General features: G+C 40.5%; 1 protein-coding gene across 14 annotated transcripts in view; it reads right to left on the minus strand.

Moving 5' to 3' along the window:
* The window catches only part of FILIP1 (filamin A interacting protein 1), a 136,968-nt gene that overhangs the window by 45,159 nt on the left and 69,705 nt on the right, over positions 1 to 22,104 (minus strand). For all 14 annotated transcript variants that reach the window (XM_086876325.1, XM_086876322.1, XM_023922344.2 and 11 more), the window contains one exon: positions 15,847 to 16,125. In XM_086876325.1, coding sequence (XP_086732451.1) covers positions 15,847 to 16,119 — 273 coding nt within the window. In that variant the 5' untranslated portion in view covers positions 16,120 to 16,125. The remainder of the gene's footprint in view (positions 1 to 15,846; positions 16,126 to 22,104) is intronic.

Genomic DNA, 22,104 nt, shown 5'->3' on the forward strand with positions numbered 1-22,104 from the left:
AAAACCCTTTGAAAAGTCCAGTAGGATAGCATGGGAGTATGGAGGGATTTCTAAATATCCAGATTTCCTGATGCATTGTCTTAAGCCCTTTCAGGAAGAGGCAGTTTTGAGGCCATACATTTGTCCTGTCCCAAAGAACTAATTTGGTGTCCCTCTGTGTGCCTCCCAGGAGGGTCCCTGTGCCACAGGCATGCTCAGGGAGAGCTCTGTGCAAAGGGAGCACCAACACGGAGGGATGGGGATGAGGGAGCAGCTCCCTTCTACCCTCTGCACCAAGGGACACAGCCAATCACGTTGAAACGACTTTTTGTTTTGATTCTGAGCACACAAAGCTTCAGGCCCCACACAGCCCATTCCTCAGGGAACACCTCAGACCGTAAACTATTTGGGAGGGGAGGAGGATTGAGTACATTCTCATGTTGTAGCTGTTGGGTCCTGGATGGCATAATTAAACACTGACAAGGCAGACAGAGACAGCTTGGGATTGGGGATTTAACACTGTGAATAGGCAGAGCAAAAAGCTGGACTCCAGTCCCTGCAATGGTTATTTGATACAAAAATAGATGGTGGAGGCAGCTGCTCTGCCCAGCAAGTGCCCCGGCCCCTGGTCGGTTGTGCACTGCCTGACTTTCCTCCAGGCCTCATTAGTCTGTCATCACTTACAATTCAATGGGGCAACTTTAGCACAAGGGAGCAGGAATAAGAGTCCCTGAAACAGCTAAAAGTGTACCTGCTAAGAGAGGCTTCTGAATGCTGCATGTTTGGGTCCCCCAAAAGGCAGAGGGAGTCAAGCCAGAGGGAGCCAAGCCAGGGGAGTGGATGGTGCTGACTGGAGGAGCTGACACCCCAAGAAGAAAAATAGGTGACCAAGCTCAGTTGAGAGCTTTGAAGAAAAAAACCCATGAATTGTCACCTTGAAAACTAAAGCCTTCTGATAATGTTTTCATAGTTTTAGTTACTTTCCTAAGAAAATTCTATAAACATAAGTTGTTTATCACGTTCCTTCTAAGAAACGTCTTTTGATGGATGTTTTGCATGACCAGTGTGATTGGGATGGTGGTAACTTAATTATCCAATCCCTGGTGATTGTCAAGAATCTATAAATACTGGAGTCAGAGAATAAAGGTTGGTTCCTTCCTGTTCTAATGCTGAAAGGTGGACTTGTGAATCATTTTGTGCCCTTTAGTGACAATGAATTACTTCATCTTCAAAGGGAAGCAGTGACACACACACCTATCTCCAAGGGAACACAGTAGGACAGTCAGCACTGACCGTCCCTTGCTGCAGCCCATGGGGAGGGTACCTAGCCCAGAATCAGGCTGGCTGGCACCATCCCCAGAGGCACACTCAGCTGCCCTCTCCTGTACCCCTTCTTGGGTATCCCACACTCTGCTGGCGCTCTGGATTTGGATGGTGTTAATGTGATAAGCTGCCTTTTGCCTTTTCTGGGCTCAGCCATTTCTCCTATCGTTATCTTTTCGAGGGTATTGGTTAATTCACCAAGTACTTTGTTTCAGTTGTGATAACAGTTTGTGAAAAACAAATGACAAACAGACACACGGGTTGCTAGGAAGCATTGAACCAAAAAGGGAACCTAATGCTAATAATAAACTGGAGACAAATTTGCTTTTATTTGGTCAGAAACAAGCTCCATCATAGGGAGATTCTGAAGGGCAGCTAACCTAGGTCAGAGAGACATCCAGACAATGTCCTAACCTTCCATCAGCCTCAGGGTTTGTGAATTCCAGTTAGTCTCTCTGAAGCTCCTCAGGATAATATAGAGGGAAGGAGCTGAAACAGCATGCCTTTGTATCTCATGATTTCATGTTTCTCCAAATGACCAATTTTCCCCTGAAACAACTAGAAGAGAGGTCAGATAGCGATGTCTTCTTCCAATGTGTAGTGATCTGCAGGAAACAGACAGAAAACAAGTCTCCAGAAAACAAGTCAGAATAATCCTGCAGTGGAACACTGGGGCTACTTCAAAATCCATACCTGTGAAGAGGCATGAGAGGCTCAGAGAGGGGGGCCCTAGCTAAGAAGAGGGGACTTTGCTGGCAAGCTGTTTCTACTGATGGACATCTACTGCTGGTGCCACCCTTGCCCCAAAGCACAATGCTGTTTCTCATAAATTGTAAGCTAGGAGACAAACACAAGGAAGATATTTCAAACTGCAAGTAAACTTGCATATGAATCCCAGAGAACAGTTTTTAGCTGTTTTGGTAGAAGGGACATGATGTTTGGCACAGGAAAATCACCTCTCAAGTCCTGTTTTTGTTTTGTTTTGTTGGTGCTGTGATGAGAAAGAGCATCCAGGCTTGAGAAGACCGTATATTGCAACAGCTTGTAATACAATGAAATTTATTTGCAAAAGTCCAGAAGACTGCAATTAGTCAGAGAAGCTCTTTAAAGTCAAAATATGGCATTTAGAACATTTACTTTTATTGGTTCTTCATTACTTCAATTGTTCTATGGAAAACTCCAAGCTACCTTTTTATCTATACTGTTAAGACTGTGAGTTCTTGAAAATAAAGGGACTTTTCCATTAATAAAGTATCCTAAGCACCTGATTGTCTAAACAGTAAGAGCAATAAAGAGAGATTAGAGATGACCTAATTTAACTCCTTCAGTTGCTCCTGCTGATAGAGGAACTACAAAGTAGAACTATATCTAAGCCTTGTTTTATGCTTTACTGGAGGTGCCGAAACCTACAGGCTGATGACTTCAGTTCTTGAGTACACCCAAGTATGGAGGTCCTGAGGGGCTGTGGGGCACTGCTGTCCCACAAAGTTTTGCCTGTTCTCCTTTCCCTCCCCTCTATTCCCCACTCATGAGTGCACTTACCGAAGATGTGTGGTCTGAGTTAATACCTGGGAAATCCAAGACAATGCTCCCCTTCTCTCATGAGTGCACACTACTTGCCCAGATGGAAGGCTGACATGAGCCCACTCCTCACAGGGCTACCCTGAAACACTTCTTGGCAGAATAAAGTCGAAGGACTTTCTTTTGCTCACCAACTTGAGCGGAGCAGGGGGCTCTGCTCCAAACCTCACTTTACTATGTGCCTAGTAAAATATTTAAAAGATATAGAAAGGATGTAAAGAGGTTCCTGCATAAAATTGAAACCATTTAGGAAACAATAGCATGACTCTGCTGCTTGTAAAAGGGGTCTGGCAGCCTAGCAACCAGATTCTTGGTCAATGGAAAGACTGTTACACAAGCCGGGCGTTCAGACGTGCTTCTTCCTTGTGCCCTGCCCTGCCAATTTACTACAGCCCTCTCTCCCCATTCCCACAGTCTTTGGCCTCTCCCATGAGCCTGCTGACAAAACTCAGCACCCACTAAACGGGGAATTTTTGCCACAGGCCATTTGTCACCTGGGAAATGGGACTGAACTGATCAAACTCGTTTCATATAAGGCATCTAGTAAATCGGGAAAAAAATTCAGTTGTATTCAAGATGGGCTGAATGGAGTAGAAGTAATCACTGTCAGCTAGGAGTGAAACCCAACTCAAGATCATGTGGCAGTACATGTCCTAAACTGTTCTCCTGATTTTTTTTTTCAAAAGTAGCCTTCCTGCAAATTCACAATTGCTCTCAAAATCAGTTAGTGGTAACTATTACCTTCATAACTCCAATTTTGGAGGCATCTAACTACTTTACACCTAACTACTTTAGAGAAATCTCAGTATTTCAGTAACATGACAACAATCTCCTTAATTATATGAAAGAAGTTTTTAAAATGCAGGAGCAGGAATAGTGTTTACAAGAAATGCAATTATGTAATATTTTGGCAATCTGATATTCCCAGCTTTTGAATATTTCTTTTCTGGTTATGAAGACACTTTATTATACCTACACAAGGAAGTGCACTAAGTAGCAGATGTTTAATATTTATGAAGTTGTATTTTTCTTGCCAGTGATTAATGACAAAAAATAACTATGAAACCACAGGCAGGAACCTTTACTTCTACTTCTACTTGTGCTGTTTTTCCTTGCATTGCACACAGTTCAGGTTATTTATAGCACAACAGCTGCTCTGTTCAGCATCCGAAACTAGATAAGGTCACAGGTTATCCATGTAATGTTGGGATCTTACCAGTGACTGATTTCCTAAATGCCAGTAGGCTTTACAAATATTTCACCTAGAGTTAATAAACATCACACTCGAGGCATCCTGAGGGAGATCAGGAGAACGTTCTCACACTGCTTTCTGTGTAATCCAGGACATGATGTATTGCCATCAGGGCAGGAATAGCCTTATTTCTGAAAAGTTCCATTAGAGACCTCAGAAAGTGGATATCACTGGCTTGGTTAATTGACTTTAATGAAAGAAAGCATCTTTAAGCAGGAGTACTCAAACGCCTGTATCTGAAGAACTTTCCTAACACTACTCCACTAGTCCTTGTTTAAGACCAGTAACTTCCCTACTTTCTTATCTTAGGCGGAAACAAAAATAATTAAAAGGAAAGTGTACTTTCTTAATTTTGTCTCATAATACTATAAATATCTATACAGAATGTAATAAGAACTACTCCTGACTGATGGACTGACACTTTTCCTAAAGGCCTGATTGCTCACTCTAACCCTTCATACTGCTGCAATGACTTATTCTTCAAATACTTCTTTGAAACTTACGTTTCAAAGCAGGGAAGTTGTTTCCTCTACTGTGTATTGCATTGTACAGAACTCCTTTTTGTTAAAAACTCAATAAATATTTTTCTCTCCTATACCAGATACCTGAAGCAGCCTTGTTTGTATCACTCTCTCAGTGATGTCAGCTATGCAAAATGCTGGCTAATTACATAAAATCACAGAATCATAGAAGTCCTGAGTTGGAAGGGACCCACAGGGATCATCAAGTCCAAATCCTGGCCCTGCACAGAACAGCCCCGAGTTACCCCCTGTGCCTGCGAGCACTGTCCAAACATTTCTTGAACTCTGTCAGGCTGGTGCTGTGACCACTGCCCTGGGGAGCCTGTTCCAGTGCCCAGCCACCTCTGGGAGAGGAACATTTTTCTAATATCTAACCTAAATCCCCCTGGCACAACCTTCAGGCCATTCCCTCGGTCTTCTCACATCACCACAGAAAAGAGCTCAGTGTCTGCCCCTCCTCTTCCCCTAATGAGGGGCTAAGACTGTAGTGAGATCTCCCCTCAGACTCCTCCAGACAGAACAAACCAAGGGGTCCCCAGCTGCTCTATGGATTCCCCTCTAATCCCTTCACTATCTTCATAGCTGTCTTTCGGACATGCTCTAATAGCTTTATATCTTTCTTATATTGTGGCATGAAAACAACACACTTGAGCCAAAGTAAGGCTTCACCAGCAACAAGAATGCATAGGTTTTTTTGCAAGGAAGGCTTTATGTATAGCAAAGGTTTTTTCACACCTTTCATCTATCTTAACTTAATTTCCTAATACTTGAAACTCTGGATTTCAGTTGCATGAATTTCTTTTAGCTTTTCTGTGTTCAAGTTTCAGTACACAATGTACTCTGGAAGTAAAGAGAGATTACTTCAGTGATGAAAAGTGACCGTTGTTGATTGTTGATTTTGTACAAAGGGTAAGTGAAATATATATCCAGAAATGCAAGTGATGCCTCATGACCCTGAGGATATTAAACAGAACTGTCCTGTTTTCTCTATACCATGCAGAATTTTCTGACCTTGTATGAAGCCTTTGGAACTCTACACTGTATTTAATTTTAATGGGCACTATCTTTCAGTGATAACCCAGAAAGCTTTTCTAAAATCAATACAGGAGAAGAGGCACATGATAGACCAGCTCAGCCACTACATAAATCTTTTGAAGTGGCTCCAGAAGAATTATATCAGAATTTGGCCTCTTATGTTTGAAAAAGTCCCCACTAAAGATTGCAGAGCTGAGGAGAAGCTACACTGAGCGATGTATTACTTCTTCCAGCAAGTTTCGAAACAGATCAAATGAGCACTAGAAGACATCTGTCTGTTATTTCCTGCCCACACAGCTTTGTTCTGCTTTATTGCCAGAGTGCTCCATGGATGATGTCACTTTTTTCTGAAGAAAACAGGCCACCAGAGCCTTTCACTGACATAATTAATTATCTGTAGTTTGGGCCACAGCCAGCAAAATTCCCATGGCAAGGCCCTGAGAAGTATTAACTCCACACTGCTTGATGTTTTCAGAATTATTATGGTCTGGGATACCCTGTCTTGTCTTTTCACACTGAAAGAGTGCTTTGCTAGATATTATCAAGCCGTGGGGCAGTTGCTGCAGCATATAGAATTACAGTGTCATGATCCAGTCAGCACAGAGACACCAAGGCAAGGGGGTCACTGTCAAGTTATGTGCATGACTCTGCATGTTGGGATATGTTCTGCATGCTCCAGCAATGCCTTACAATGGCTAAACCCACTGTTTTGGGTTTGCTATATCCAGTCATAGAGTTTTTGTGTCAGCCAACATTAACTGTATAATATTTTTCACATAGCCTGAAGCCCAGAAGCAAGCAGAAACCACAGATTGATCCAAGTTGACATGTTCCTTTTGTAACCAGAACTTATTTGTGATCTGTTAGAAGCTCTTCAGGAGGAAAAGAAAAAGTGACTCCTGAAAGGGCAGTAACAGGAAAAGCATTTATTTTCCTCTTTCTTCTGTTATCATCTGGCCCTATTAGCAAGTCTGGACCAAGACACAAGAGACCCACGGATCATGGACCTCTTTCTTATGCTTTACACATAAAATTAACCCCACCATACTCCAATTTCCATTCCATAAAGGAAATAATATTTCTCACGAATGAGATTTAATTCCCAAGTGTATAGAAGATCTATGAATGCTACAAAAAATATGGCACTCTGACATCAATATGATTGTTCTCCTATTAAATTTTTCCCCATTTGTTATATTCTTTGATTTCCTCCAAGTTCATGTTCTTCTATACTATCATCCAGTTTGTTGAAATCCATTAGAAGCTAAAAAGTATCTTCATTAGATGTGTAACTCATCTAAATTGCTCTTTGCAAGTGCTACCTTGACAGTGTAAGGAGCAGAAGCATCTGAAATTAGGTGCTCTGACCTGAATTTCAGGGATGCACTTCAAGCTGCTGCTGAGTACCCTGTCTCCAAGAGGAACAAATCAGCCCAAGCATTTTTTTTTTTCACAGTGAGCTTGCTGCCTTCTGGCAGGAACAAGCACACAAGGAGCAGGATAGAGCAAGACAAGCTGGAGCCAGCAGGGCTGTAACCACCAGGATGATGAAGTCAGAGGCAGTCCTACTGCCTCCTCTGTGGAGACAGAAGCATGTGGGACACTAACAGACCTAAGTCTGTGTACATGTGTAATAAACTGTATACACAACTTTCTCTTGTCCAAGCATGTTGCTGGCTTCAACAAGATGTTTTTGAGTACTCTGTGCTGCACAATGTGCATCCAAGTTCCTGGTGGCTGATGAATGGGCAAAAACAGTAGGACTGCATTATAGCAAGCACTCACCAGCACAGCCAATTATCTGAGCAGAGGAGTTGTCAGAGGAAACGAGGGAAGTGGCCAAATGCCACTCGCTTTTTTCTTAGTGTGAAGCAACTAGGGAGGGTGGGCAATGGAAGGCACACAGTGAGACCTCCCAGCCATGCCCACGATGCCCTCAGTTGTCTACAAAATCCCCCTGATTCCCCCCCAGTGTCTGTCCTTCCCTTTGCCCTCCCCAGTCCCCACTTGGGAACATCCTTTCCCCTCTCTATCCTCCCACTGAATTTCCAGGAATGCCTCTGAAGCCCTTCAAAATGCTATTTTACCTGAACTGCTGAGAGTGCCCCAGCCAATACTGGAGAATTGGGGTTTCATTATGAAGTCACATTAATACTGCTGTTTCTGACTTGTTTAAACTTGAAGGTGACAAATGTCTGGAAGTTACCACACAACTGTATTTGAGTTAATTCAGTTCCACTCATTTTTCTGGCATGGAAGAGTTGATGCTAATTTTTTTGCAAAGAAAACAAATAATTTCCAGGATAAGAAAGACATCACTTGCAAAATCCAAACCCTTCCTGTCTCAGGAAAGGACTTCCCTTCATACTGCCTCTCTCAGCAGTGCATCATTTTGGGTGCCACATCTGCACAACCCTCTGAAATAAGTCAGAGTTCACTTTATTTTGGACATCACACAAACACTTAAGGCAACAATTTTGTAAGATGTGGCAAGACACAGGATGTTCAGTAGGACCTGCAGTCTTCTATGTGAAAATGTTACATCTCTCTCACTTTAGTCAACCAATAGGTGGAGCCTTTAACCCTAGAAACGATGTTTTCTCAGCCATGTTATCACAGTTATTATGTAAAGACTTATATTTGCATTTATTAAAACTTGTTTTGGATGAAAAATATTCTGGTTTGCTCTCAAGAGCTTATCTGATCCTCAGCTAGAGGACAACAGACAAAAACTTAATAAATACACAACTGGAGCATCAAAGTTAATAAAAACACATTCATCTACCGTTGCACTGTTAAATTAATAACTGGTGACTCAGAGTACTAGACAGTATTATGACACATAAGACATATGCTCGTTGCAAGCTCTCCAAAGAATCACAGATATTTTAAGGTCAGGGAGCTCATGCATTTAACATTGATTGCAAAAAGATTGGCCATGTGCTCTCCCACAGAGTGAACCTTCTCTCAAGAAAAATGAGATAAGATACAAACTTCCTCATTACTGTTGCACTGAATACACAGTTTCTAGTAAGTAAATGTAAAGAAAGAGAAAAATAGTCAAATTATACTATTATTTAAAATTCATTTTTAAAAGTTTTCAGGAGAGGATCAGTTTGGAACACCAAAACTTAAAAAGCTGGTTGTGGGCAATTCTTTTCTGTTTTGAATAGAAAACCAAAAAATTTTGGAAAAAAACTCCAAGCTGTTCATACTCTTTCTTCTGCCCTAGATAAGATGTTCAATGGATCAGAGACACTTGCCAATTATTCCTCTCTCTTCTCATCCTTCAAGCCTAACACAACAGATATAGCTCTGTTAAGTGCAGCTCAGGCACTAATAGAAAAGGATGTTAAAATGTCTTTGTGAAAGAGGTCTTCTCCCTACCCAGTGACAGTGACATTTTATTGAGGATCATTACTTTGAAAAGCATACAATTCTAAAGCAACTTTAGTACTAAAGAGATGGATGACTAGCATCCCTATGGTTGATAGTACCTCTGCCCTTTATTTCAGAGGGAGCAGGAAATTGCCCAAATAGCACAATTTAACTATGTTTCAGTATACTGTCTTACCTTTTTTTTTTCCTCTCTCTCACAAAACAGCCGGGTTCTATTTTAAAATTTATGATTTTGGGACTTGCTAGACAAGTTCTTCTTACCTCCTATGGTATATCCTGCACTTTGCACAGCACCAAATGTAAGCTGCAGAAAATAAAGCATACTATTCTGGACAAAATTAATCTCTGCTAATAAATTATTTAATAAAAATAGAAGAGAGCATATGTGGTCTGAAAACTTTTTAATTTTTTTCTGCTGTAAAAGCATTCTTCACCAGGAAAACACAAACAAACCAGGGGTCAGTAAGAGAGGAGAGAATTTTTTAACTCATTGTACTGATATGCCAGCCATTTTTAGGATTTGTTTTTAGACTCTTATTTTGCTACACTGTGGATACCATCTTTCATTTTCTTGCTTTTTTTGTGCCCACTTTCCATGGCTCTAGCTTGGCTCTATGTATCTCTGTTGTATTCCCCTTTTGCTTACACTCTTTTTCTTCTATTGGCCAGCCTCTTTCCCCTCATTCCATTCTCCTTAAGTCACCTCTCCCTCCTCACATTAACCCTATCTTCTCTTTTTCCCTTGGCTCTGTACTTGCCAAGGTTTTTCCCCTGGGGAATTTGTATTTCATCTGTATGATATGCTCATAAATCCTAAACTATTTCAATGCAATCAACAAGACTGCAGATACCCCACATGCACTTTTCTCTGGCTTTACCTATTTTTTCTGTCTTGGCTCATCTGCAGCTTGTTAATCTGTGCTATTTTGCTAAGGACCATTTGAAAACTCCTCTTCACTGCTTTCTTCGGTGCCAAGGCAACTTTCCCCAGCTTTCTCTTTTGATTTTAGTACCTGCACAAGAAACACATCTGGTTTCTACCCATCTATCGATCCCATATTCCTTGCTTGAGCTTTCAAGCAGATCCATATTTATTAATATTAATGCAAGAGTATAAAGAAAAGGCACTGAAGAAAAAAAATATAGAAGTTTGTACAGTATTTTTTACTAAACAGCAACTAGGTTGTTGTTTAGTCTCTAGCCTTTCCCAGTGTTGTTACAATATCTTGGAAAAGTCAATACAAACGAGTTTGAGGCATTACATGCAAGTTTACACATTGCAGCAAGAGGAAAAAGAGACAGAAAAACTTCACAACAGCAGCTACAGAATCAAATTATCTTGCTTATACTAGTCAGGATGACAAGTGATGGGAGGGCCAAGTAATTCCATGCCTTAAGAGAAAGAGAAATATGAAACCAAATGCACAAGGCACTAGAGAGCCCTCTCCCACAGCAAGCACCATGTGTCCTGCTACAGACACCAAGAAAGGGGGACCCAGGGTGTAAGGGGGACCACTGCTGCTGGTCAAGGGGTGATGAAGACATGGAGACCCTATTTTGCCAGAGGAAACTGAAAGGAGGTGCTACAGCTAGCACAGCAAAAACAAAGGCTCAGAGGATGCAAGACTGTTGTCTACAAACACATCAGGCATTAAAGACAGGAGGGAGAGTGGTGGGCTTTCAAAGCAGGATCACCATATAGAAGGTTTCACTAGACATAATTAAAATTGCATTAGAAATTAAAAGGGAGAAATCAGCTAAACATTAAAGCTTTTCAGTTCTGGGACTATTTTCCAACAGGTATAGTCAAAGTAAACAACCCACCTAATCTTAAAACACAACTTACTAAGTTACCAACAAGGGTTAAATGGAGCATTTGCCTAAAAAATCAGATGCTGGGATTTGATATACAGTAGATCTACAATTTTATCTCCAGAATTCTCAGGTCAGTTAATGCATCTGCAGTATAAGGATGAGGAAAGCCTGACTTGGGAAATGACAAAAAGGTAGAGTAAGAAAAAAGGTTACAACTAGAGAAATAAAGAATGGAAGAAAAGTGAGTAGGGAAATTTAGATCTTAAGAACAGAACAGAGTAAGTATAGAATAAAATGTATTATATAATATATAGTCCTACAAAAGGGAAAGTAGAAAGAAGAAAGATGGAAACAGTAAAGAATTTTCCTTTCCTTTACATTTACAAAGCATAGTTTTCTGCTAGAAAGACAGACAGAAAAATACTAAAATACCTTTAAAGTGCTAAAATGCAATGGGTAGTTGATCACCTATACCCATGTGAGTTGACTTTGTTAAGAGAGAGGGCTCACCTCATGGCAGGATGTGCAGCCACTGATATCTAAGTGTTTCATGAGGACCTTACTGGAGAGAACAAAAAACAGAGTCCTCTGCTAACCTTTCTGTGATATGCCTGAGAGGAAAATCTTGCAACCCTCCTGAAGGTGAGCTCCTCCTGTCTCTGTTGGATGAGAGAACTCCTTCCCCCACAACTGTCTTGTTTCAGCAACCAGCCTCCCATACCTGCCCTTCAACAAGCTATTGCTCTGGCACCTCGTGTAAGCACTCAAATGAACCATTAAATGCAGTCTTGGATGAATATTTATGAGGAAGGGACTTCTTTGACAGCAGAGTGATTTGGTCTCTCCCTTTGAAAAAGGGATGCTATATAAATAGGTTTACCTCTGAATATCTGCTACACAGTGTTTCCCTTCAAATATCAAACCAAACCCATTTGGAAGTCTGAGGACTTGTCAGAACTTGTGTCTCATAATTAATTTATTTATCACTTGTATATTACACATGCTGTTCCTCAAGACATCACATTTCACGTATTGCCCATCTGCACCCTCAGGCCTGCAGCAGAGGAAATGTGCAGCTGACAACTTAGCATGCATTTCCTTTACACCCCATGGCTGCATGGCTTTGAGGAGCTCTGCTCCTCAGCAGTGCCAGGCTCTCAGGAAGCATTTCCCTCAGCCCTAAAGCATGCAAGGGACTTCGACAGGAATGGGGGCCTGAGCTGCAGGGGGTGAATGCCATGTTGGCACTGGAGAAACAGTCAAACATGGGCTACAAGAAAGGCCTCGGGTGGAAAAATTGCTCCTTTTTAAATTGGCATGAAATATAGGAAACTGTCTCCCAGGCTTAACTTGTCCTCCAGCAATAGGCACAGAATCTGGATAATGAACTTTTTTTTAAAAAAAAAAAACTAATGATTTGTAGTGGGATGCAGTCTTTATAAATATACTTTTATTATTGTGGGTTTTTTTCCCAAACATGCAATAAAAGAGTGAGTCGTAAACATGTAGGAATACTGCTCCTCATTTCCTTTTGGGCCCCCAATCAGGAAATGTTGAAAATCAGTGTTGGTATTGCTGAAGATTAATGGCTGCTGCTCAGAAACCCTACAGAAAGGGAATATATTCCTGCCAGGACAAATACATAAGCCATTGCACAAAAATCTGTGACACAGATAGTATTATATCATCATTGTAAAAATCCACACTGCCTGTCTTGCTCTGTAATTAATAATATTCACCTGTGAGTTTGACTGAAATCACTGTAACAACCAGACAAATTAATGCCATGCCTTCATGCTCTAATTTATTCTACTGGTGTTTGAAGTTTTCTTTTCCAATCAGCTTTACAGTATTTAAAAATGAGATTTTTTTTTTTTTCCCCAGGTATAAGAAGCAATCCTTCATGGATTTTTTTGCCACTATATGTTCAATATGAGTTTAAAGACCATGTAATCATTACTTTTTTTATATGAGCAGTTAGATTTCACAAGAGAAAATACACTCAACTGAGCTATAGGGCCATTAAAATAAATCCCTGTCATCAGTTCATTTGCTTCCCACTCTCCTTCAGAGAGGCTGTACTTAAGAGCTCTCCTCCATGTATATTGGGACTCATTCTCATCACTGCAGCTTCTGTAAACTTTTTCTTCCCTTTTGTTTTCTTACAGAATAAGGCATAGGCTACGGTGACCTCAGATGTTTATGAAAAGCTTTCCTTCTCTTTATTCAGTAAATGCACAGGGTCCAGCCAGAAACATGAAGACAGGCAGAGCTGAGTCCAGCTTGCTTCTAGAAGCTAAAGCACAAGCAAGCTACCTGAGGGTACTATAATTTTAAAAACTAATCAAGGTAAAAATGCGGACATAAACATCATTGCTAGGGCATCTCTCAGATTGGCTTCAGAATGAAGAGCTGGGGCATCAAGTAATGAAGTGCTCAATATTGATACCAAGATTAATATGGTGTGGGTCTATGTTATCAGATGATGTGAGTAGTGATCTAAGCACATGATTCATATGAATACATTACCAGTCTACCTTGCTAACACCATAGTTATCATAATCAGATTACCCCCCATGGCTTAGCTCACTGTTTGAGGGTTCCAAGGCAGTGTCACCCTGGTGGTATGGGCATAAGGTGCCCCTTGCTCATGGCTGAGTAAACAATCATGGTATTTTATCCCATTTTTTTATTCACAAAATAACGCATCTCCCTACAGGTACAGCCTGATGTTATTCTCAAAACAAAATCTTCTTACATATGCCTAAATAACGTTTGCTTTGCCAGTATTGAAAGGGCTTCAAAGTAAACCCACAGTGTGACTTGTCAGTCCAACAAAATACCAGCCAGCCACCAGAGATGTCTGAACAGATCTGAAAATAAAAAGCCATGAAATTACTCAGTGCATTAGGTCACTGTGACAGCCAGGAGGTAATACCAGAGTATTTACTTTGGCTGGAGTCTTCCTTGGCTCATCTTCATTTGTAGTGTTAAAGCCAGGCTCTCATCTCAAGCCAAAGTGCTGTAGCTTGCCCCCTTCAGAAATGGGCCAACACAGGTACTAAAATATACTGAAAATATAATAACTAAATAACTAAAATGGGGGGTTTGACATGAAATTAAAAGCTTCTGTGGATTAAAAATAATGACTCTATCCCCTGCCTGGCTGCAAGGAGCAGAAGAACAGATGCTCTCTACAGCTATCAGTGTGGTTGTACCCATACTCTCCTGTCATGCTAGGAAGCTTCAGCAGTGTAACATCTCTTTGGGGTCTGTATGTCTAAAAGTATTGTCCAGGATCTATTCCCATCATCCCCACAGGGATAATGACAATATGGACAGTTCTTCAAAGGTTGTGTAACTACTCCACAAAGTAAGACTATGGTGAAGAACAGGAGAATTGCTGAAGCGATAAAGACCACATTTATTGCCATGCAGGAAACATTAGTGACTTACTTCACCTCCCCTTTCCAGACCACAAAGGTGATTTCAGGGTAAATCTTTCTGAACAACATGAGCATGATACATTTCTTCTGAGGTTTGGCTCCATTCACTGCAGAAGCTGCACTCTAGCACCATCTCCAAGGAAATTATATATACAAGTTTTTGAATAAAGTGAAATGAAGCAAAATAAAAATGGTTACTTCTCTGTAATGTTAATTTCTTTTTTCCTCTGCAAAATTGCACTCAACAGGTTTTCTTCCTTTTTTTTCCCCTGCAGTTTTTCATTGTAAAATGACCATTTTCTGTCTTTGACATTTTTTTTTTTGAATGCATACTTCTTGTAACTTGGGAGTAGTTTCTGACAAGCCAGAGGTGAATTATGTGCAGAAAAAGTGATACTTAATGATGCTTACTGAGATGGAATCTCAGAGTAATGGTGACTCATGTACCAGAGAAATTAACAGAACAATTGCTTCTTGTAATCAGATAAGATGGTAACAAGTTCAACATTAAAGTAATAATGTTATGATGTGGGTTTCAGGGGAAAAGTAAAGCCCTCTATGAAAAGCTAAATAGTAACGGTTAATTGGAATAAAGAGGTTAAGAAAAAATGTTTTCACACAGGGTGGGTGCCTTTTTTCTGCTTGTCCGTAGATTCAGTGAAAAAGGTCACTAAAGTACAACCAAAAGAATATATGAATTTGACAAGCAGTCCTACTACAAAAGGGGATAAGTTTTGAAAAGCCACAAGTCTTCATACTGACTTTTTGAAATACCATATTTCAACTTCTTATTTTGAAATTCTTTGAAGGCTTAAAGAGTTGAGTGATTTATTAGCATTAAAAAGAATCTCAAAGCTGGATGGACATTTGGGGACAAGTGCAAAATCAGGTTGACTGCCATCAAGGATTTACTACTGGGCTGAATTAACATGCAAACCAGGATAACTGAGAAAGCTTTCAAGCAAGCAAGCACTGCTCTAAGAAATAAAATTAATGGATCTTTGAAAGAGAAGGAATGTGCAAAGCACCAGATTTTCCAGAAATCAGACATGACAGGCAGAGCTTTGGCTGAGCTCTCAGTAACAACTAAATATGTGGAAGTTCCAGGGGACATCCTAAGTCCATTTTCAATATGCCTGACTTGTATATTTGCCTCTTGAATATTTTCAATAATGATTGTAATTGCATTCCCTATATTTACTTGTCTTCCCCTTCTTCCCACCCACCACTTATTGCCCTGTGGTTGTTTTCAGCCTCATCTGCAGATCCACATTTGTTTGTCAGGTGTTTCTTTGACAGGTGTTTATGATTTATTTTGTTTTGGTAGCTACAGTGGTAAATAAAGCATCACTTGAAACTATGACTGTTAAACCCTGCTCTCTCCTTGTGGTCCTTTGCCTTAAATATGCATGCTCCTTTTAGTTGAGCCCTGTACTCTTTGGACAACCTAAAAATAGATAGGTACATAGAAAATATGGTTTAGAATATGGTTTACCTGCAATTCTCCTTCCATTATACTGAGTAGTTTGATCAAGTCTTCTTTAGAAAGCTCTATGGACTTCTTGTTCTTTCGCTCACTAGGACCGGGTGATTTTGAGTGCCGTTTGACAGTTGCTGAAACCATGACCTCATCTTCCTTCCGATGAGGTTTGTTCTTTTTCTTGGCATCCTCCTGAAGTTTTTCATTCTCTGCATGGCTGATGACAGGCTTGGAACTGGAGAAGTGCCCGTTAGACGAGCTTTCTCCACCTTGGTTTCGGGATCTCATCCCTGCCTAGAAAGAAACAAACATAAAGGTGCATTTATAAACAAAATTACTTACAAAAAAAGAAAGCCACAGTGGAAATACTGTCTTTGGTAAGAACAACAGTCTTCTAAAAACTGAAGAACACTGTCATGCTCAACAGACTGTGGTAGAAAGCTCAACCATTTCAAAAACTCCGTGTGTGGCAGGAAAAAAGTCCTGAAGTAAGGTCAGCCATCTTTTTCAGCAAGCCAAATGCTGATATGAGTTTAAATGTATGGAACTTAAAAGTGATGTGGGATAACATGTTCCAGTGTTTCCTTTTCTTCAGTTGACATTTTGATAATTCACAATTCAACACTACAAAACAAAGCAGGTTGTCAAATAAATCTTAGTTTAACATGTGTCTTACTTGAGAAACAAAAATTAAATTAAATTTTTGAAAAGCATATTGCTGGAGTATAAATTCCCTATGAGAGTGAAGTGCCAATGCATGACAAATGTCAGTCTGCCATTTCTCTGAAATAAGCAATGATTTTATTGCAGGTAACCAAGAAAAATGGAGAATGCAGAGTAAATCAAGTGGCAAATACTGCACAGAAGTATTAGACAATAAGTTCAATAAAAAAAGTTGAAAAGAAGTTTGAAAAATGAGCACAAAGGATATGAAATCACTAACGGGTAAATGGGCAAGATCAACATATTCTTTCCAGAAGAGTCAGGGTTTCTCCAAAATGTCAGGTCATGATTTTTCAATGCTCACATTTCTGTCTTCTTAAGCACCTACTCTGAGTTTTAGACTACAACAGCAAACGTTCCTCAGCTCTGTCACTTGACCTACTGTACTGCTAAATTTTTATAGCAATAAATCTAATGAAAAATATTCGACTGCTTCCAAGTATTTCCTGTCATTTAGATTAATCTCTGCTGTTAGTCTGCAGTTTGTTCATTAGTCAAACAGATGCTTTTCAACATCAGTAACATCACACACTCTTCTGATAAGGAGTTCAGAGCAGCAGTTCACTAGTGATGGAGCAAAACCTAAAATACATTGACTAATCAGCTTTGCTAAATTACACTGGGTCTGCAATGACTTGCCTACATACTTTACTCAGGCCAGTGATATAAATCCCTTGCCACAATTAGCCTTGCACTTTTGTAGTTTCACACTTAGCATGAACATTGTCTTTTTATTATGATTGGTTACTCATGTCTTCACTAATTCAGTGGAATTCATCCAGCATCATAGAAAGGGAGAGAATTAGACCTTGTATTTTGGAGTGAGGGAGTTTCACAAAGAGATTCCTTGCATTGTAAGTCTGCTCTTATCCAAACAATATGTGATACAGGTATACAATGGCCTTTAGCTTTCTGAATGCTTATACAGGGTGTTTTTCATCAAACAGTTTGGATTAAATACATGAATTACAATTTCTAAAAACAGATCTCCATTATAAGCATGAACAATACCTGAGAACCTCAGGAAATCTTTTAGGTTTCAGATTTATAATGGAAAAATAAACACAGTACTATGTTTCCTCTCAGATAGGGCTTTTCAATTTGTTTAACTTTAATGGGTTTGAAACTTTCCAACCACGCTTCCTCTCAGGAGAGAGCACTCGGGATTCAATCTGTCTCTGTTTTCTAAGTGTTTCCTTCTGAGTCCCTGTGGGTCACAGCCTCCAGCCACTTTCATCTCTAAACCAAACCTATTTTTTATGGCTTACACTGAATAGCTTCATGGCTCCAGGACATCCTACATGTTTTAAAAGCAAATATTTGAAGACTGTCTTGTATATGTTTTTCAGTGGAAAACAGATTCTTGAATTACTGTATATTCTGCTTAGTAATGTGCCATGTTAGGGATTTCTCTCTAGTAAGGTGACTCAACTTATAGACCTAAAGGTCTATAATCAATGCTAAATTTAACTTATGACTAGTTGAGACACATCATCAACCTGAGACATTGCATAATCAACCAGATGCACTTAGCTGAGAATGTTAGGCTTCATGAAAGGTGGTGCGTCTCCCAGTCACATAGTAACTCAAGACAGCCACTTTGATTGATCTGTCCTTGTGGGAGTTGACATAACAATTCATGAAGCCATGTAAAGACTGAGAAGTTGACTATAGGCTTATCAATCTGTTAGCAGAGAAATTAGGAATGCAGATCTCAAGTGTGCTTATGCTCAATGTAAATCAATAGAGGCCCACAAAGGGCAAATGCAAAGCTATGTTTTTTCAAAATTCATTAAAACAGCAATAGAGAGGTTTAACCAATTGACCCGGTGTTTCAAGTCATCTGGCTAATTAACATATGATTACTGTTAAAGGAGACTGAACTTGGCCTCTTTCAAAATTTCTTTTAAACTTGTAGATTTATTTTGCAGCAAGCCTTACCTGACAGTGAGTGTGGCAGGCAGTCTGCCACACTCAGGAACACTACCCCTAGCAGCCTTTCTTTGTGTGAGAGCCTGCCAAAATCAGAGTAACGCTGACACTTCCTCTGTCTCCCCTTGTCATGTTGATACTTTTTCAACAAGTTACCCAAATGCAAAGGTTCATGTACTGAAGCCAGGGATGCAGGTGACAGAAGCTTAAATGGTGACAGAGAGGGCCAAGGTTTTGATATTCACACAGTAATTTCCAAGGAGTTTAAGGGCCAAAATCAACGGCATGATCCAGCTGTTGTGCAGTGCTCTAGGAACATAAAGCAGCTGTAAGGATGACTGAGTTTTAATTAGAGCAGCGTGAAGTAGCCAGAACATACCAGTGATGTTGGCTGAAATACTGTGTGCTGGAGTGTTCACTATTATCATTTTGCATATCCGTCTGCATTTCTGATGGCATTGTGATAAAGAAAAGTTTCTGAGTATTTGCATGACATTATTTCAGTATGCAAATATCCAAATCCCAAAAATTTGCTTATCTGTTGTTTCACCAGGGTTCCAAAACTGATTCTGGGGATGCTGCCAGTCTAACACTGGTAACAAATGACCTCCTGCTGTCAGTCCTGATCACATCTCCATATCTTACAGCATTCCTGATCTGCTGAAGGGATTGTGTTCCCTGAAGAAATAGCTGATATGATTCATAACAACTTTAGCATTTAACTCTTCTTTTTTTTCCCTACTCCTTCTCATATTGCATATTAAACTGGAAACCTTTCCTAACAGTTTCCAGTCAAACAAGAAGAATTTGTGTGATCAGTCACCTTGATTTTGACATTTATTGGCTACTCATTTCAATATTTGCTCGCAGAACTGGTACTTGGCATGAGAACTCTTCAGCCCCTCCTCTGGTTCAGTCATTTGTTAAGCTTTATGCACAAAGGATAAATGCTATGATTATTTACTTGAGCCTGTATTGTTGTTCTGGGCATGGATCCTTCAGTATTCAAAAGTAAGAATCCACACAAGATTTTATGAAATAACCTTTATGTTAGTTTTACTGACATCAGGAGGAAATCTGTGAGGAATTTGCTGAGTAGGATGTCAGGAGAGGACAGGCTGCATGCTATTCCAAGTCTTTCCCCCACTGATGGCAATTTGTTCTCCCTAAAGCTCTTGAAATGGCAGGTTAGATTAGGCTCTGTTACTAGTGCTGTTAGAATCAGATAACACAAAAGGGTTCTTTGAACTTCATGTGTAGCCCCTCTTGCTAATTGGACATGATGATTTTGGCTCCATAGTACTTTCCCTTAAAATAATAGTAATAATGTTATAATACACAAACACACACAAAAGTTGATTTAAAGCCATGATATGGTTGTTGCCATTGGCAATAAATTTGTAGTCTGGATCTCAGTTGCAGATCTAACTGATTAGAATCTGACATGAAAGTGGTGGGTTTCTGACAGCCTAACAAAGTATTATTGTAGGGACAGTGCAATTGGGTTAGTGAACCAAAACTGGAATTTGTTTCACTGCTGTGGCTTTGGGAACTGTATCTTTCAGGGGCTCTGCTGTGCAGGAATTTGGAGTGGAGCAAAGTGATGTGAAAGGGAAGGGAAGGGAAGGGAAGGGAAGGGAAGGGAAGGGAAGGGAAGGGAAGGGAAGGGAAGGGAAGGGAAGGGAAGGGAAGGGAAGGGAAGGGAAGGGAAGGGAAGGGAAGGGAAGGGAAGGGAAGGGAAGGGAAGGGAAGGGAAGGGAAGGGAAGGGAAGGGAAGGGAAGGGAAGGGAAGGGAAGGGAAGGGAAGGGAAGGGAAGGGAAGGGAAGGGAAGGGAAGGGAAGGGAAGGGAAGGGAAGGGAAGGGAAGGGAAGGGAAGGGAAGGGAAGGGAAGGGAAGGGAAGGGAAGGGAAGGGAAGGGAAGGGAAGGGAAGGGAAGGGAAGGGAAGGGAAGGGAAGGGAAGGGAAGGGAAGGGAAGGGAAGGGAAGGGAAGGGAAGGGAAGGGAAGGGAAGGGAAGGGAAGGGAAGGGAAGGGAAGGGAAGGGAAGGGAAGGGAAGGGAAGGGAAGGGAAGGGAAGGGAAGGGAAGGGAAGGGAAGGGAAGGGAAGGGGACTTTATCAAATGTCAGAAGGAGAGGAGGATGGGGGCATCAAATTGACCTTGTTGGCTTATAAGTCCTCAGCAAGTACCACCCCAGATGGGAATGAATGGTTTTAGCCCCGTGGGATCTGGATAGCCACAACTAAGTTTACATTGCTTCAGTGGTATGACTTCCATAGGACAGTCGTGTAGATACAACTGTTCATACCACCTCAGAGGCTGATTAAAATTACTAGTTTTCATATTGGTTATTCCAGGTGATTTTCCTGGACTTTGCAGGTGTTCATTATTATTATTTTGTCTGACTTGAGGAAATTAAAAGGAATCACATTCCCAAGAGGTTGTGATAGGACCAGGTAGGAGCTGTGGCTGCGCTAAAAGAGCAATGCTGTGTGGTTGGACTCCAATGCTGTGTGAAGCAGACTCTGGATGTGACAGGCTCTGTATCTGACTCTGGATTGTGTCAGACTCTGGACTGTGAATGAACTAGACCAAGGGAATGCAGATCTCATTTTTGGTTTTGCTTTTGCAGATGACTCCTGTGTTTGTTCCAGTCCTGATGGTCAGAGGAAATAAACCTAATGACTAATACAATGAAAAACAGAAAAAAACATCTGACCTTACTAATCCTGGAGTTTCCTGAATTTCTAAATTTTCAAGCCTAAAGTACTAATCCACTGTGCTGTCTAACCCCAGTCTCTTGTCCTCATATGCATCATGATTTGAGCAAACAAGAAAAGGTCTTTGTTCCTTTTGACAGAGTTATACTTTGCTAATGTGCTTTTCTGAAAGCACATGTTTGCTGCTTGCCCTTCTTGTCGGACTCTTGGCACAGAGCTATGGATACTCTTTGAATCAAGACAATTCTCTACTCAGTGAACAGCTTGAATAACCAAACCACATGGCTGTAATTCCTGTACAGACTAGGAGAGGACCTGTGGCTAGTCTAGCTATGTAAACCACTGCTGCCTTCATCCTTTGGCCTGCTCTGCTCACTGCACTGGAGAAGTGTTTGTCACACAGGTGTTAGGAGGAGCAGCACCCCAGTGCCGAGCCTCATGCACTGAAGAATAAATATTTGTTTCATCCTGTTGACAACATCCTGCTGCCATAGTGAGGTTTGCTATTTGCAAGTAGTGTAGAAAAGTAGCATTACAGCAGACATACTTGCTGAGGTGCACCATGAGAATCAGCAAGGCCTTTTTGCTTTATCAAAGACTTATTTTTTGCTTTTAAAATTGATTCAAATTGATTCTTGTAACAGTGGCACACAGGACTACGTTCACCAGGGACTATATTAACAATAGTTTCTTTGTTTGGGGGACAAAAAAAAAAAAAAAAAAAAAAGAGAGAGGCATAAGCATAAATGTACCCTCAGGAAGAAAATAGATTTCTGAAAAGTCCATATGTCCAGGTGTCTTTCTAAATAAGTCTAATCTGCATGAAAGTAGAAGAGGATTTCACAAAATTAAAAGAGGAAACAGTCATCACTAAGGCAGATTTACACCACTTTAACTCC

The sequence above is a fragment of the Cyanistes caeruleus genome, chromosome 2 (genome assembly GCF_971803275.1).
Source record: "Cyanistes caeruleus chromosome 2, bCyaCae1.hap1.1, whole genome shotgun sequence".
Classification (NCBI taxonomy): domain Eukaryota; kingdom Metazoa; phylum Chordata; class Aves; order Passeriformes; family Paridae; genus Cyanistes; species Cyanistes caeruleus.